Below are 13,608 nucleotides of genomic sequence, written 5' to 3'. Positions count from 1 at the left end.
ATGGCAAGCGCCGGCATCGTGTACTACACACTGCAGCCTCGCGGAAAGAGGGGCTCGGTTCCCTAAAGGCCATCAGGGTTGAGCGAAGAGGATTCATTGGCGTCAGCCACCTGTACGACGAATCACTTCAGGCATTGACCTTGTAATTAAGTTTCTCAATTACCCGATGGGAACACAAGCATCACAAGGGCAATCGGGCGATGCTGCTGCTATACTGCGGAGGCGGAAGTCATAGAAAGTACGAAGTAGTACTCAGTAGATCACAGCATATACACGCTATTCCTGATGTGGAATGGCACAAGGCAAGCTTATCCACCACACTAACGTGGCTGAGTCAGCAGTACCGGCAAAAATGCAGGGCAAGCGTAATGAGCCCTAACGCACCGAGAGCAGTTAGACTCGCTAAGCGAGCCACTAGCTCGACTCTCTCGGGCGGCCAAACCTGAGCGCGAATTTTCGAGATCGATTTCGACCCGTACGACAACTCCCAGCGCCAGCCCGCGAGACGACGACAAGGTATGTGATATTGCTGTCAGCTGCTTGCCTGTTGCATGCTAATTGAGAACAGATGGTCCTCGCAAAGAAGCACGTCCCCATCGTCAAGAAGCGTATGTCCTTTCTTTTCTCCCTGCTAGTCCCAGCCCAGTCCAGTTCCCAGCCAGAGTACGATCCGTCGGTTGTCAGTCGTCCAGCAAGCATGAGGAATATACACGGTGCGATGGAATGAGAAATCAGACGATCGGAGCGAACGAATCAATTGGTGCGAAAAAAAAAAATAACGACAACGAACGACGAATATGATCGGCGAAGAAATTATCATAAGCGACCGAAATTTCGATTCGATCTGGACGAAGATATTTTACCACCAACATGAATTGACAAGTGCTTGCTGGACCACGGACATACAGCCGGATTGAACTAAACCACATACACACATCATCAAGACGAACGACCCGACTAACATCAAACTCCTTCCAGGCACCAAGCGTTTCTGGCGCCACCAGTCCGACCGCTTCAAGTGCGTGCCGGAGTCATGGCGCAAGCCCAAGGGTATCGACAACCGCGTCCGTAGACGCTTCCGTGGCAACATCCCCATGCCCTCCATCGGCTACGGATCCAACAAGAAGACCAAGCACATGATGCCCTCCGGCCACAAGGCTTTCCTCGTCCACAACCCCAAGGACGTTGAGCTCCTGTTGATGCACAACCGCACCTACGCCGCTGAGTACGTTTCACCTGTCTTTCTGACATGACCTCTATAACCACGGAATATACGATGCTAATAAAGAAAACAGGATCGCCAGCGCCGTCTCCTCCCGCAAGCGCGTCGACATCATCGCCAAGGCCAAGGCTCTCGGCGTCAAGGTCACCAACCCCAAGGGCCGCGTCACCACCGAGGCTTAAATGGATATGGAATGAATGTAAAGAAAGCCCAAGAAATTTCATCATTTTCATTTTCATTTTTCATTAAACTCTTTCCACTTATACCAACCAAATGGGAACCAACCACTTTCGGGGGACATAAAAAAGCAGCAACAGCAACTACTTCACTGTGGTAGTGGAGTGGCTTGTTTGTTGTGATTGGGGACTTGCGGAGCCTTGAATCATCGCATCTTCTAATGTGGGCTTTGGCTTTGACGTTGACGACGTATGTGCTGGATTGCAGCGTTTATGATGATTGATTTACATGCATGTGGGTCTTTTGTCATGGCGCTTGTGGTCGTGGCTGGTGCTGCCAGTCTGGGAATAAAAATTCAAATCTTATGAAGACTCTTTGATGACCTCGAAGTGTGGGTGTAGTTGTATCTCGTAGCTTGGTAGTTGGTCCCATTTGGTGTCGTATCCTATCGTGTAGACTATAGCTACGTAAATGGCCTAAACTTCTCTCGTTCTTCTCGACAAGCTAGGAGTTCTGCTATTGTACGTACGTAGTATCTAACATCCAGTAGATGGAGTTGTGTCTGTCTATGACGCTTGTTACATATTATGTCCAGTTTGAAGTGGCAGATGAAACTTGTCTATGGTGGTATCAAGTAAACGAATCCAACTATGTGACATAATGTAGTTCGTCGTCCGTCATCTCAACATGTCTAAAATCTCTAATTGCAATTGCAAGCAACGCCAAATTATGCACCATGTAACCAAACTAGTTAGAACATGATCCCATCAAGCAGTCGCCTGCGCAGCGGCATCTGCCTTCCTACCAGACGAAATGTCGACTAGGCCGACACCCTGCACAAGAGCAGGGATATTCGACTCCGAGCCGTCCTCCGCGCCAGGCAAGACAGCATGTCCGATAACAATCTCCTCTTCCTCGGGAACAAACACCCAGTCGGGCATCTCGCGCGGTCCCTCCACGCCATCAGGCGGCAGAGCCCAGGTAGGCATCTTGCTAGTGTATTTCCAGCCATCCTCTTTGTCAGAGTACGCCGCGGCGTGGAGGAAAATGCCTAGATCCTCGGGTCTAGGGTCCGAGTAGAGCTCTGTGTCGCAGATCTTGCATCTCTCGCCAGACAACATCTCGCCTTTGCGCTTGTGGTATCTCTCCACGGCGGCCTCGTGCTCGCGCGACATGATCTCCTCCACAACAGAGTTATCCGTGCCCGGCGGTACCAGAGGCACTGTGGTAAGGTGTGTCCGATAGCTTACGGTGTCGGGGACTTCAGTCTTGCCAATATTACATAGCTTATCAATGAGCTCGTTGTCGCGCTCGTCGCTGGTCTCGTTCTTTCCGAGATCGGGTCCGAAGACTTTGCGATTGGAGTAGATGGGATCGTTCGAGATCGGGTGTCCGAGGAACTGGAGATGCACGCGGATCTGATGCGTGCGGCCAGTCAATGGCAGACAGTGGACGATACTGTATCCTTCGTCTTCGTTGGTGTAGATCGGGGGTGGGGTCGCCACCCGTCCCTCTGCGTCGGAAGCGCTCTGAGGCTCCGGAGCTTGAGGCGGGATATACGCCAGGCGACGGAACTTGGTCTTTGCCTCCTTGCCAGTGGCACGAACGCGGTTCAAGCCTACCTTTGGGCTCACGGACATGATGGGCTGATCGCAGACGATGACACCGTCAGGGAATTTTCCCTTGACGCGCGCCACATACTCCTTCTGGAGGGTGCGGGCCTTGAGCTTTCCGGTCATGTTCTCTGCAGCTTTCGCGGTCTTTCCGAGGAACATGACTCCGGAGGTGAGTCGGTCCAAACGATTGCAAGGTCGTGGGACCCATTCCGGATGGCGTTGAGAGCGCATGATCTCGAGCACGGAGTTGTAGTGGTAGCGACCAGCGGAGTGGACGGGCACACCGGCGGGCTTGTCAATGACAATCAGATCGTCATCCTCGTGGATGATACCAATCTCTTTCCCGGTGACGGGGGGTTCGTGACGGTGCAGAGTATGCGAGATGATCTGGCCGTTCTTGACGACGGTATTGGGGCCAGCAGGCGTGCCGTTGACGGCAACAAGGCCATCTTGTAGGGCTTTCCTCTGCGGTCCAGAACAACTATGTCAGTATATGATTCTTTAAAGAATAGCCAAGAGATGAGAACGTACGTAGTACTCTGCGGGACGGTCGCGAAACTCCGACAGGAAAATGTCCACCAATTCACGACCCCGCCAGCGCTCCTTGCAAAAAGTGTTGTAGGTGTAGTGGTAGGGCTTCACCCGGCGCAAGCCGCCTTCAAAATAGTATGGTGCAGGCCATGGGTCACAGGGCGTGATGGCCACCTCAGGGGGCTTCTGAACCGGATCAGGAGGTGGGACTTGCAGAGTGGTGTCGACGGGCACGAGAGACATGATGGGTGGGGGAATCCGACCGCGTCGCAGTAGGTACGCGGTAATGCGAGGAGAGGGAGCCAGGAGGGAGAGCGAATGTGAGAAGAATGGCAGAAATGAAAGCGAAAGTGAGTTGGAAGGACAGGGACGAGAAAAGGGGATCCGTTCCTGAGTTGGTTCCGCGGCGGCGAAAGAAAAGAAAAATTTGGCGATGCGGGGAAATTCCCCGTCTATACTCTCCATCCCGCATAAGCATGGCTGGAATCCCAACTTCAACATAGAACCTTTAACCAAGCAAACGTATTTCAATTTGTTTACTATATACTGGCATATTGTTAGGAGTATTTTTGCTGGACCTTCAACATAGACTAATACGATTACATTTTGAAGACCATCATAACCATGCAGTGCAGATCTGGAAAGCAGTTAAACATATAATGCTGGTGACCCTCTGGCGGACTTACTACTAGGCGTATAGACTCACACCAACCTGAACTCAACTGAACCATGCTATCGCATTCATTGAAACTGTTGTTAGTCCACAGCATTCAAGGGCAAGCTTCGAATGAGTAGCGTCAATATAATTTTATCAGAAGAGGATAATCTACTATATAAGCTCGTCTGAGGATCACGTAGCCACGTTGGAGGTGTCACGAATATTGTATACTTCTACTATAGCTCAAGTCAACCATTCTACTTCCTTAGGGTCTGGAGAAGTGCACCAAAGAATGTATTCGTCATCCTGTGGTAGTATAACTGGATGGGGGATGCCATGTCATGCGATACCCATTGTGTTTTATGCCATTATCTTCCCGAATTTAAGCCATTGTTCTAAGGTCGATCTTGTCAAGGCCGGTTCGTCGACTGTCCAAGTGCGATATGGGATACAGGATAGAAGCAATAGCCCATATGACACAGGACTTTGCAGTTTTCATGAAAAGGTGGCCTGCAGATCATAGTTCGCAAGGCGTTTGGGTGGAACCGCTAGACTTCTACTATCACGATCGCATGGTCTTTAGCTCAAGGTGATGAGCAGTCAGGTAGGAATTGACACTTAGCTATTGCCACAGTAATTGACTGCCTCTGATTTGAAGCCTTTGAGCAGATATGCTGCACATTTCAGCATCTGAATTGATGTACCCTGTAGACTGCGCGCACTTAAGAGTCAAACAGCAAATCGAGCAGGACATACTCAATTCACATTGTCAGCTTTATATGTAGACTTTATATAGAACGTAGTCCATGTATGTGACCCGACCAAGCTAAAAGAATATCAGACAATTCTAAGAAAAAGAATAATCCTCATTAATACCCAGTATAAAAAAGCATGCTCCTAACCTGAAAGTAGATTAGTTATAAAAGTCTTGACACCTAAACCACAAGGTGTCAATCACTTGCTATGACGATCACTTCCGAAAGAGGCAATATAATTGCAAGCAACACCTTTCGAGAAACGCGCCGGCCATCTTGTGGTTCTGTCGTGACCTGCAGTGTTTATCAGTGTACTCTTCTCTTCTCTCGTAAATATAACCAATTCCTTGCATAGACAATACCAGCTTGTAGCATTGAAGATATACATTAGCAGCTCAAGGTAGAACCAAGAAGTGCACGTGCTGGAGCATCTTTCGCCGATCGAATTATTCCATCAGTCTCGTCAGTCAACTGGTAGAGAAGTAAGAGTTTAAGGGCCCTAAAGGCAGTCATCAGTGCATTGTGTATGAACCTTTATTGACAAGCCTCCTGCATTTCCAAAGCAACATTAGATCCAACGAGCCTTCGTGAGGACCTACCAAAGGGGGCATTGTAGCAGCTATTGTTGATCCTAGGTTATCTACACTTAGAGGCGCATGTAATGAATACTGGCTTAGACTCGTTGCAGACTATCCCCTACAAACGGCTAATATGCTCACCAGATATCCAAGCGAAGGATATCATCAAACCCGCAGAAGACGAATCAATCTTCCGGGAGTGGGACGACAGCGAGACTGCGCATCTGAGTCCTTGCGTAGATGATAATGAATATACCGTCTATCAGTCTCGCCCGTCCCATCGCAGAAGGGATGGAGTGGTTTCGGGATGCCACTGATCACAGATTTCGGAGAAGCTCGGGTGGGAGAAATGCATGAAGGATTGATCCAACGGGATATTCATCGCGCGCCTGAAGTTATTCTTGGGATTAGATGGACAGTGAAGGCTGAAATATGAAACTTCGGAGTGTTGGTGAGCATGAATATAGCAGTCTACCCATGCTTTTCGTCACGGCATCGGCTAACCAGGAGCTCAAGATCTGGGATCTCTTCGAAGATCATCACCTATTTGACGGCAGGGGACTAGACGGTGGCCATTCAGATGCACAGCTTCTGACTGAGATGGTAGTAGCGATGCTCGGGCCTCTACCAATGGAATTTCTTCGTGTATCACCTCGCAGCCTGGAATACTGGGACACATCAGGTAGGTACGGATGGACTTCATCCATCAGACAATCAATAATAGGTCAATAGAAAGCTTCTGACGAAATCCCATCCATCTTATTGGATGACTTGGAAGAATACCGAGAGGGCGATAACAAGCAGATGTTCATACAATTTGTGAGGAAGATGCTTCAATGAGACCCAGAAGAGAGACAGAGCGCCCGTGAACTAATTGACAGAACCTTGATTAGCAAGCCCTTAATACACTGTATCATCATTAGGTCAAGTTATGTACAATAAATCAAACAATGAAAAAGTATAATCAAAGTAACGAACAATGCTTGAAGATTTCTGAAGCTAGACTTAGTTCACCAACCACTAAACGCTAAGTACGTAGAATCCCACTAGGCGCGACCGCCCGACGAACGGCTCTCGGGTGACCCTCTCACCCCGTGCAACACGCCCCAGTTGCTCAGGGCGTTAACTATGCCTCGGCTCAACTCGGTAGCTCCAACCTTCCCATCCATCAGTCCATCCCCTCATCTACCATCTATACACATTGAACTTCACCAACCTAACTTCAACACCTACCATAACTCCAACCAATCCTACAATCCACCTATACACACGCCAACCCAACCCATAATGTCCACCTCAATAGCGCTCAAAAAGCGCCGCCTCCGAAGCGACTACATCTACCACCAAACCCACCGAACAAGATGGTGAGCCTCCCCTCCTTCCCTTCCCCCAATAACCCCCCTCTAACAAACCCCCCAAAAAACAGGTTCGACAATGACATGTACGCCCACCTCAACAACACCGTCTACGCGATGCTCTTCGACAGCATAATAAACACGTACCTGATCACCCACTGCGGAATGGATCCCTTCACGCACAACAACCCCACCCTTACGACACCCACACCCTCCTCCTTTAAATCCTCTCAAGTGGGCATAATGGTCTCCTCCTACTGCGACTACTTCTCATCGGTCTCATTCCCGGATATTTTGGACCTAGGGCTGCGAGTCACGAAGCTAGGGAATAGCAGCGTGACGTATGAAGTTGGAGTATTTAAGGAAGGGGAGGAAGAGGTGAAGGTTGTTGTGGGGTATACGCATGTTTTTGTAGCGAGGGAGACGATGAGGCCGACGAAGGAAGGGATGGAGGATGGGGTTAGAAGGGCGTTGGAGAGGTTGCTTGTTCGTGATGGTGAGACTCCCGGGGCGAAGTTGTGAGTAATTTAGTAGGTATGGTGAGGCCTGTTCCTGGTGAATGGGATGGATTGGGAGAGGGGTTGGGGAGTTGTATATAATTGATAGAAAGGGATGGGTATACAGAGTACTGTTATCTTAAAGTGTCCTGGTGACATTCATTGGCTAATTCATGTTGTGGATGGGGATGTGGTGTCTCCTGTATCAGATGAGCTGGTGTAGAGATAGATTGGACTACTGGGAGGGAGCAGGTAAATGATTCCGGTTTACTCCGTACTCCATAGGCATACGGCAATCCCGATTTCGTTCCGACTCACATGTAAATCAACTGCAGCAAAGGAAGAAGAATCCTGCGATGATACGTCTCATGCAGCTGTCATGTCGATCCCATCCATACCCGGACTTGCATGCGCTAAACTTTCCCACAATGTCTACCCGAGTACATCTCTCAATTTTGAGCTTCAAGTGAACCATGACAAATACGTTCATGCTAAGATATTAAGTAGTTGTAAAAATAGACTGTCCTTTGCTCCATTGTGCGGTTCGCTGAATGATCAGTCACCCGAAATATAACAAATAGAAAAGATGTGAAATGAACAAGAAGACCGCAGGCCAAACCCCATGTGCTCTATCGCAAAGTCTATCCGATTTTCTATGACCTTGACCCGAACGCCATTGTCGCTTTGTAAACAAGGTCACTGCAGAAAAAGCAGATTCATCCCAGCATTACAGGCTCATGTGTGAATATCATCATAAAAAATAAGAAAAGAAAGAAAACAAGGCAACAAGAACGGAAGAAAGGCATGTAAGACAGACACCGCGCTTAAACGCTATCCCATATAGCAATCAATCAGTCGTGTGCACGCGCAATCGACCATCGCATGTTCTGTAGAATCCAGCTGCAGATAGCATCGCGATGGTCAAACCAAGTGTGTTGACAGCAAAAGAAGTTTTCGATTTGTTCCCACTCGAAGACGAAGGACCATGTAAGGATCAGTTCATCTTGTTCGGCAAAATGCTAGCCCGGGACACATTCGAGCTTTCGGGGAACAGCACCCGGCGCAGGGTCCTCGACTCTGCATCGTAGTGCCATTTCTGGTAAGGACCGGGAATGAATTTGCCCTTGGCATCCCATCCGGCCACCCAGGTGTATCCATCATCAAGGAGAAAGAACATGAATTTTTCTGGCTTGGCGCCTTCGTGGATTTCCACGGTATGCCAGCGGCAGCGCTCCTCCATTTCATGTTCAAAGATGTATCGGTGAAGGATCCGGCAATAGACAAGCGGAACAGGCACTTTTTCGTCGTTATCGTTGCCGTCTTTGTAGACAAGATGCCATCCTCGACCGGGGATGTACTTGTAGATGCCAGGAACGGGACTATCCCAATGTTCCTCTTTGTGGATAGAACCTTGGATGCGTTCTCCACGCTGGAACCAGTAGGTCGGGCAGAACACGTTCCGCAAACAGAGAAAGAGGTTGGGAGCCATGACAACGAATATTGCAGAGGCTTTTTTCTTTTCAAGATGACACGATGTCGAGAGAGATTTTTGAAAACTTCAAAAGTGAAGAAAGAAGATCGAGAAACGCTCGCTTGCTGATGAACAGAATATCAAGAAAGAAACAAGGGGTTGCGAGTTGCAACGGCTGGTTATAAGTCGACGTACATCTTAAACAAACAAGTAGTATAACCTGAGAGTAGAAGATGAAGGAGGAAAGAAAAATGTTAGGCAACAATCAATAATGGCTGATTGTGCCCCCAAGTGCTTTGGGAAAGGAGTAGGATTCGTCGAGACTGCCTCCGATAAGATGGCTCGAGTCCAGGGGAAGGCAAGAGCAAGATGCACGACACGCTGTAACGATGCGGTGTGTGCGAATGTATATGTAGACGTGCCTGGCGACAGTCTAGGCCCGGCCTAAATTTTGGACGGAGAGTTGGTTTTCTTTTTCTTCGCGAAGCCTGAAGGAAGAAAAATCTGGATTGAGGCTGGCTTTAATTATTGGATTTGGGACTGATCGACAGGACCAGGAGACAAGGGAAGCTGGGAAGAGGGGCCGCGAGACAGCTAAAGCAACAGGCGCAGCAGTAGAAGCAGCGGGACGGCGTGGACAGCTCTTTCTTTAAGATTGCTTCTTAGAACCGCATGGTGGCAAGCTCGCATCTGACTGGACAGAAGGGAACAAGGAGCATGGATACCTGTTCGAAAGAGTACGTATCTGGGAAAGAGAGAGAGAGAGGAACAGGACAAATGGCGAGCACCGGATTGGTTTAAAAAGAGGCAGGAATTGAGATGGTGCGCGCCTCCGGGGCGGTCTGAGGTCAGAGTAGGTAGTCAGACGGTCTCAGGAATTGTGGGTGTGGAAAAGTGTGGAAAATTTTTCTTGATGTCACGGGCTAGACCACACTGAGAAGGCGCCCGTCATCCCAAACGGTAGCGTGGGCAACTGAACTTGCAACTGGATCCTTGCCGTGGCCTTAATCACCCTAATCCCACCCTAAATCAATGGAATCTTTGCCCTGCAACAGGAAACTTTGACGCGGGAAACCCGAGCCCCACGGGATCCACCCTCGGGCGATATTTTAACTTTTCCCCTTCTGTGTCTTTTTCCGCCATCCAGGCCCGTATTTGATATTCCGATCCTGAATATGTTGCTTCAGAGCTGCGAGGTGTGTGGCTCTGATGCATATACTAGATCATTCCAATTAGCTGTAGAAAAGGTGTGTGTGAGAGGGAAAGATGAGAATCCGAGTACGAACGTGAGCATCACGGATCACATCATCCTATAGAGCCCATTTCCTAAAATTACTTGACCTCCGGGCTGCGGTGGCTGTGCCTATGGCGCACACTACTCCATGGTGACTCAAGTCCTTGCTTGGTGGCCTTCATCACGACCACCACCCCCTATCAGGTCACCCGAAGCACCTCGTAGTGAACACTTCACCTTGGGGGTTCGAGACCTCTATCACGAAATCACCCGATCTTGGCTCTCATTTTCGGGCTGGTCTCGATCCTTCCTCGGTTGAAATTTGACTTTCTATCCCTTTCTTCGGCAGCAGTACTGAGGGTAGTAGCATAGTTGTTATTGTTGGTGTTGCACACCATGTGGCTATTGTGCCTTAGCGAGCTAGTCTGGCTGGCTGCGATCGCCCGATCATGATATCACTAGTGCCGTTCTCCTATCAAAGCATTTAGCAGATGAGCAACATTGAGGTTCGAAAAAGAAATAATCACCGCATTAGCCAGCTTGGCCAAGACAAGCTACATTCTTGGGATCAAATCACAGAAGCCAGGATTATCACGGCCTTGCCGTGTTGTTCATGCGAGTGTGCAGTCATTCCAAGGTTCCTTGTTCTGCAATACACCACTGGGCCACCACAAGTGCCTCTAAGGGTTGCTCAGGCCCCTTTGCTATCAAACACATTATGGCGGTGTCAAGACCGGCACTGTTTAGGCGGGTTGGAGGTAGACGGGAGTGAGTCAACAGAAGCTCACGGACGGATGTCGCACAGATCGCAGGTCTCCCGCTCTTTCCCAGGCACGAAAAGAAGACGGAACTGTTCAGAGGAGGGGCTGGGAATCCCGTGATTGAGCAGTGGCCAGATGGCCTGGAGCTTAGCTTCACATTCCTTCAGAGCTCTCTCCATACTCCGTGCTCCACTCACCATCCCACGCGCCCGAGTCTCTGTTCCTCAACCTAGTACCCTCGCGGAGATGCTATCTCGCATATACTCTCTTCCCAGATTTAGCTTTCACTAACTCATTAGCTATTAAGCTCATACAGCTCTATTGGACCGGTGGTCTATCCTCCGAACTGAGGTCTGATCAGGTGTTGAAAGCCTACCAATCGCGTCTTCTATACTGTGAAAGTACTGAGCTGTTTACACAGCATGAAATCATCAAGCAATAAGCCTGCGTGATGAGCTGTGCTGTGTTGTGCGCACGCGCCACCTCATGAAGTAGCTGGTGGGTCAAAGAAGTGTTGTTCATTCAATGCTCAAATTATGTCATAACAAAAACTATAATTATTCAGTGATTGTGCCTGGGCTCCGGGTATCGCTGCGCCAGCCGTTGGTATTTGACTGCTTCTCGGAGGACCATTCCTTCGCTCAACTGTGACGTTTCCTTGCGGAAGAGCTCTTGCCATGGGGTCTGGCTTTCCGGCATATTGTAACCCCCACTCGCTTCAAGCTCCTGCTTTCGCTTCTTTAATTCGTCCGCAGGGACAAGGATGTCTACCCGCCGCTGGTTAAGGTCCACTCGGAGCCGGTCTCCATCCCGAAGGATGGCAAGGTTGCCGCCCGCTGCTGCCTCAGGACTGGCGTTCAAGATAGATGGAGATCCTGAAGTTCCCGACTGCCGTCCGTCGCCAATGCATGGAAGGGACTTGACCCCTTCTCGCAGGAGCCTTCCTGGAGGGTGCATATTGACCACCTCAGCTGCACCGGGATAGCCCAGTGGACCAGCCCCGCGCATCACCAGGATACTCTTGTCATCGATGGGGGTGGAGGGGTCCTCTAACCGATGATGATAATCCTCCGGCCCGTCAAAAACTACCACAGACCCCTCAAACGCATTTGGATCTGCAGGATTCTCTAGGAATCTTTGCCTGAACGGCTCAGAGATGACGCATGTTTTCATGATGGCAGAGTCAAATAGGGTACCGGTCAAGTGAAGGAAGCCAGCATCCTTGAGGAGAGGATCGTCATAAGCTCTGATCATCCGCCGATTCCAGGTATGTTTCCCACGGACGTTTTGTGCTACAGTGTGGCCATTGCACGTCACGGCATCTGCATTCAACTTGCCCGCATCCAGCAGCTCCGCCATAATCGCCGGCAACCCTCCTGCTCGGTAATACTCTTCCCCTAGGAGCTCCCCTGCCGGTTGCATGTTTAGCAAGAGCGGGATGTGGAACCCAAGGCGATCCCAGTCATCTAGCGAAAGATCCACCCCAATATGCTTCGCAATGGCGTTGATATGAATAGGAGCGTTAGTACTGCCACCAATCGCCGTGTTGACAGCAATGACATTCTCAAAAGCCTCCCTGGTCATGATGTCACTTGGCTTGCGATCAGAGTGCACCATCTCTACGATCCGTAACCCGGTCTCATAAGCACATTGAGCTCGTTCACGGTACGGAGCCGGAATGGCAGCTGACCCAGGCAGGGCCATGCCAAGGGCTTCTGCAAGCGCATTCATAGTTGATGCCGTACCCATAGTGTTGCAGTGACCTGCTGACGGTGCACTAATGCGAAGCGTTAGTCAAAACAAGGAAGTGTGTCCGATAATTCGTGACATACCCGCGGGAAATGTAATCTACAAATTCCTCCGTGGTGATCTCTCCTGCAGCGTGCATCTCCCTGCCTTTCCAGACCACCATCCCCGAACCAGCCAATTCGTCCTTCACATAGCCATTGAGCATGGGACCGACGTTGAGACATATAGCAGGGATGTTCTGGGAATCCGAGTCAGTTGGGCAGCTATGGAAGAATATGATGCAAGCCTGGCAGAACAACATACGACTGTGGCGGCAGCCATCAGGCATGCCGGGGTTGTCTTGTCGCACCCGGTGAGGAGGACCACCCCGTCCAAGAAGTAGCCATGAAGGATTTCAACGAGACCAAGATAAGAAAGGTTCCGGTCGATACAAGCGGTGGGCCGTCGGCTAGTCTCTTGAATGGGGTGAGTGGGGAACTCGAAGGCGATTCCGCCAGCAGTTCTGATACCCTCTCGGACCCGTTTGGCAAGCTCCAGGTGATGACGGTTGCACGGTGCCAGATCGGATCCGGTCTGAGCTATCCCGATAATAGGCTTGCCAGACATCAGTTCCTCCCGAGTCACACCATAGTTAAGGTATCTTTCAATGTACAAGGCCATCATTCCTGGATCGCCTTCGCACTGAAACCACTTCGTGGACCGCAGCTTGCGTCCGGCTTTCGGCGTGCTGCTTGACGAACTCTTCATCGATGCAAGAGCCTTTTCAAGTTCTATGGTCCTCTTCCGGAGGGCAAGCAGCTCGGTTTCACAATCTTCAATGTTAACCACTCCTTTGCTGCCACTGTCGCTGCAAGAGCAGCCCTCACACGAAGCCTGCGACTGGCACGACATGTTGGATAGTCCCTTATTTGTCGACGTGATGCCTGCGCCTAAAACAGGCCACTAGCTATATGGCTATTCAAAGTCACTATGATGGAGAGAAGCAGGGTCGCAAGATAAAGACC

The 13,608-nt window shown here is 50.0% G+C and overlaps 5 protein-coding genes across 5 annotated transcripts; 2 read left to right on the top strand and 3 right to left on the bottom strand.

Annotated features, from left to right (window-relative positions):
* Window positions 1-200: 200 nt before the first annotated feature.
* On the top strand, window positions 201-1,404 carry An15g06740 (60S ribosomal eL32 domain-containing protein; the record flags this gene model as incomplete). Its single annotated transcript, XM_001397165.3, has 5 exons — window positions 201-325; window positions 498-516; window positions 569-608; window positions 979-1,225; window positions 1,296-1,404. The coding sequence occupies 5 exons, from the start codon at window positions 201-203 to the stop codon at window positions 1,402-1,404; spliced, it is 540 nt and encodes a 179-aa protein (XP_001397202.3).
* Window positions 1,405-2,166: 762 nt separating this feature from the next.
* An15g06730 (uncharacterized protein) lies at window positions 2,167-3,789 on the bottom strand (the record flags this gene model as incomplete). The annotated part of the gene is made up of 3 exons (XM_059744776.1): window positions 2,167-2,857; window positions 2,960-3,480; window positions 3,547-3,789. The coding sequence occupies 3 exons, from the start codon at window positions 3,787-3,789 to the stop codon at window positions 2,167-2,169; spliced, it is 1,455 nt and encodes a 484-aa protein (XP_059602624.1).
* A 3,035-nt stretch (window positions 3,790-6,824) lies between these two features.
* An15g06720 (uncharacterized protein) lies at window positions 6,825-7,414 on the top strand (the record flags this gene model as incomplete). Its single annotated transcript, XM_001397163.1, has 2 exons — window positions 6,825-6,901; window positions 6,964-7,414. 2 exons carry the CDS (start codon window positions 6,825-6,827, stop codon window positions 7,412-7,414), a joined length of 528 nt encoding a protein of 175 aa, XP_001397200.1.
* A 969-nt stretch (window positions 7,415-8,383) lies between these two features.
* On the bottom strand, window positions 8,384-8,878 carry An15g06710 (hypothetical protein; the record flags this gene model as incomplete). Its single annotated transcript, XM_001397162.3, has 1 exon — window positions 8,384-8,878. One exon carries the CDS (start codon window positions 8,876-8,878, stop codon window positions 8,384-8,386), a length of 495 nt encoding a protein of 164 aa, XP_001397199.1.
* Window positions 8,879-11,416: 2,538 nt separating this feature from the next.
* Window positions 11,417-13,351, bottom strand: An15g06700 (uncharacterized protein; the record flags this gene model as incomplete). The annotated part of the gene is made up of 3 exons (XM_001397161.3): window positions 11,417-12,632; window positions 12,688-12,842; window positions 12,908-13,351. The coding sequence occupies 3 exons, from the start codon at window positions 13,349-13,351 to the stop codon at window positions 11,417-11,419; spliced, it is 1,815 nt and encodes a 604-aa protein (XP_001397198.3).
* Between the last annotated feature and the right edge of the window lie 257 nt (window positions 13,352-13,608).

Source organism: Aspergillus niger (assembly GCF_000002855.4).
Source record: "Aspergillus niger supercontig An15".
NCBI lineage: Eukaryota > Fungi > Ascomycota > Eurotiomycetes > Eurotiales > Aspergillaceae > Aspergillus > Aspergillus niger.
This window is presented reverse-complemented; position numbering and strand designations above follow the sequence as displayed.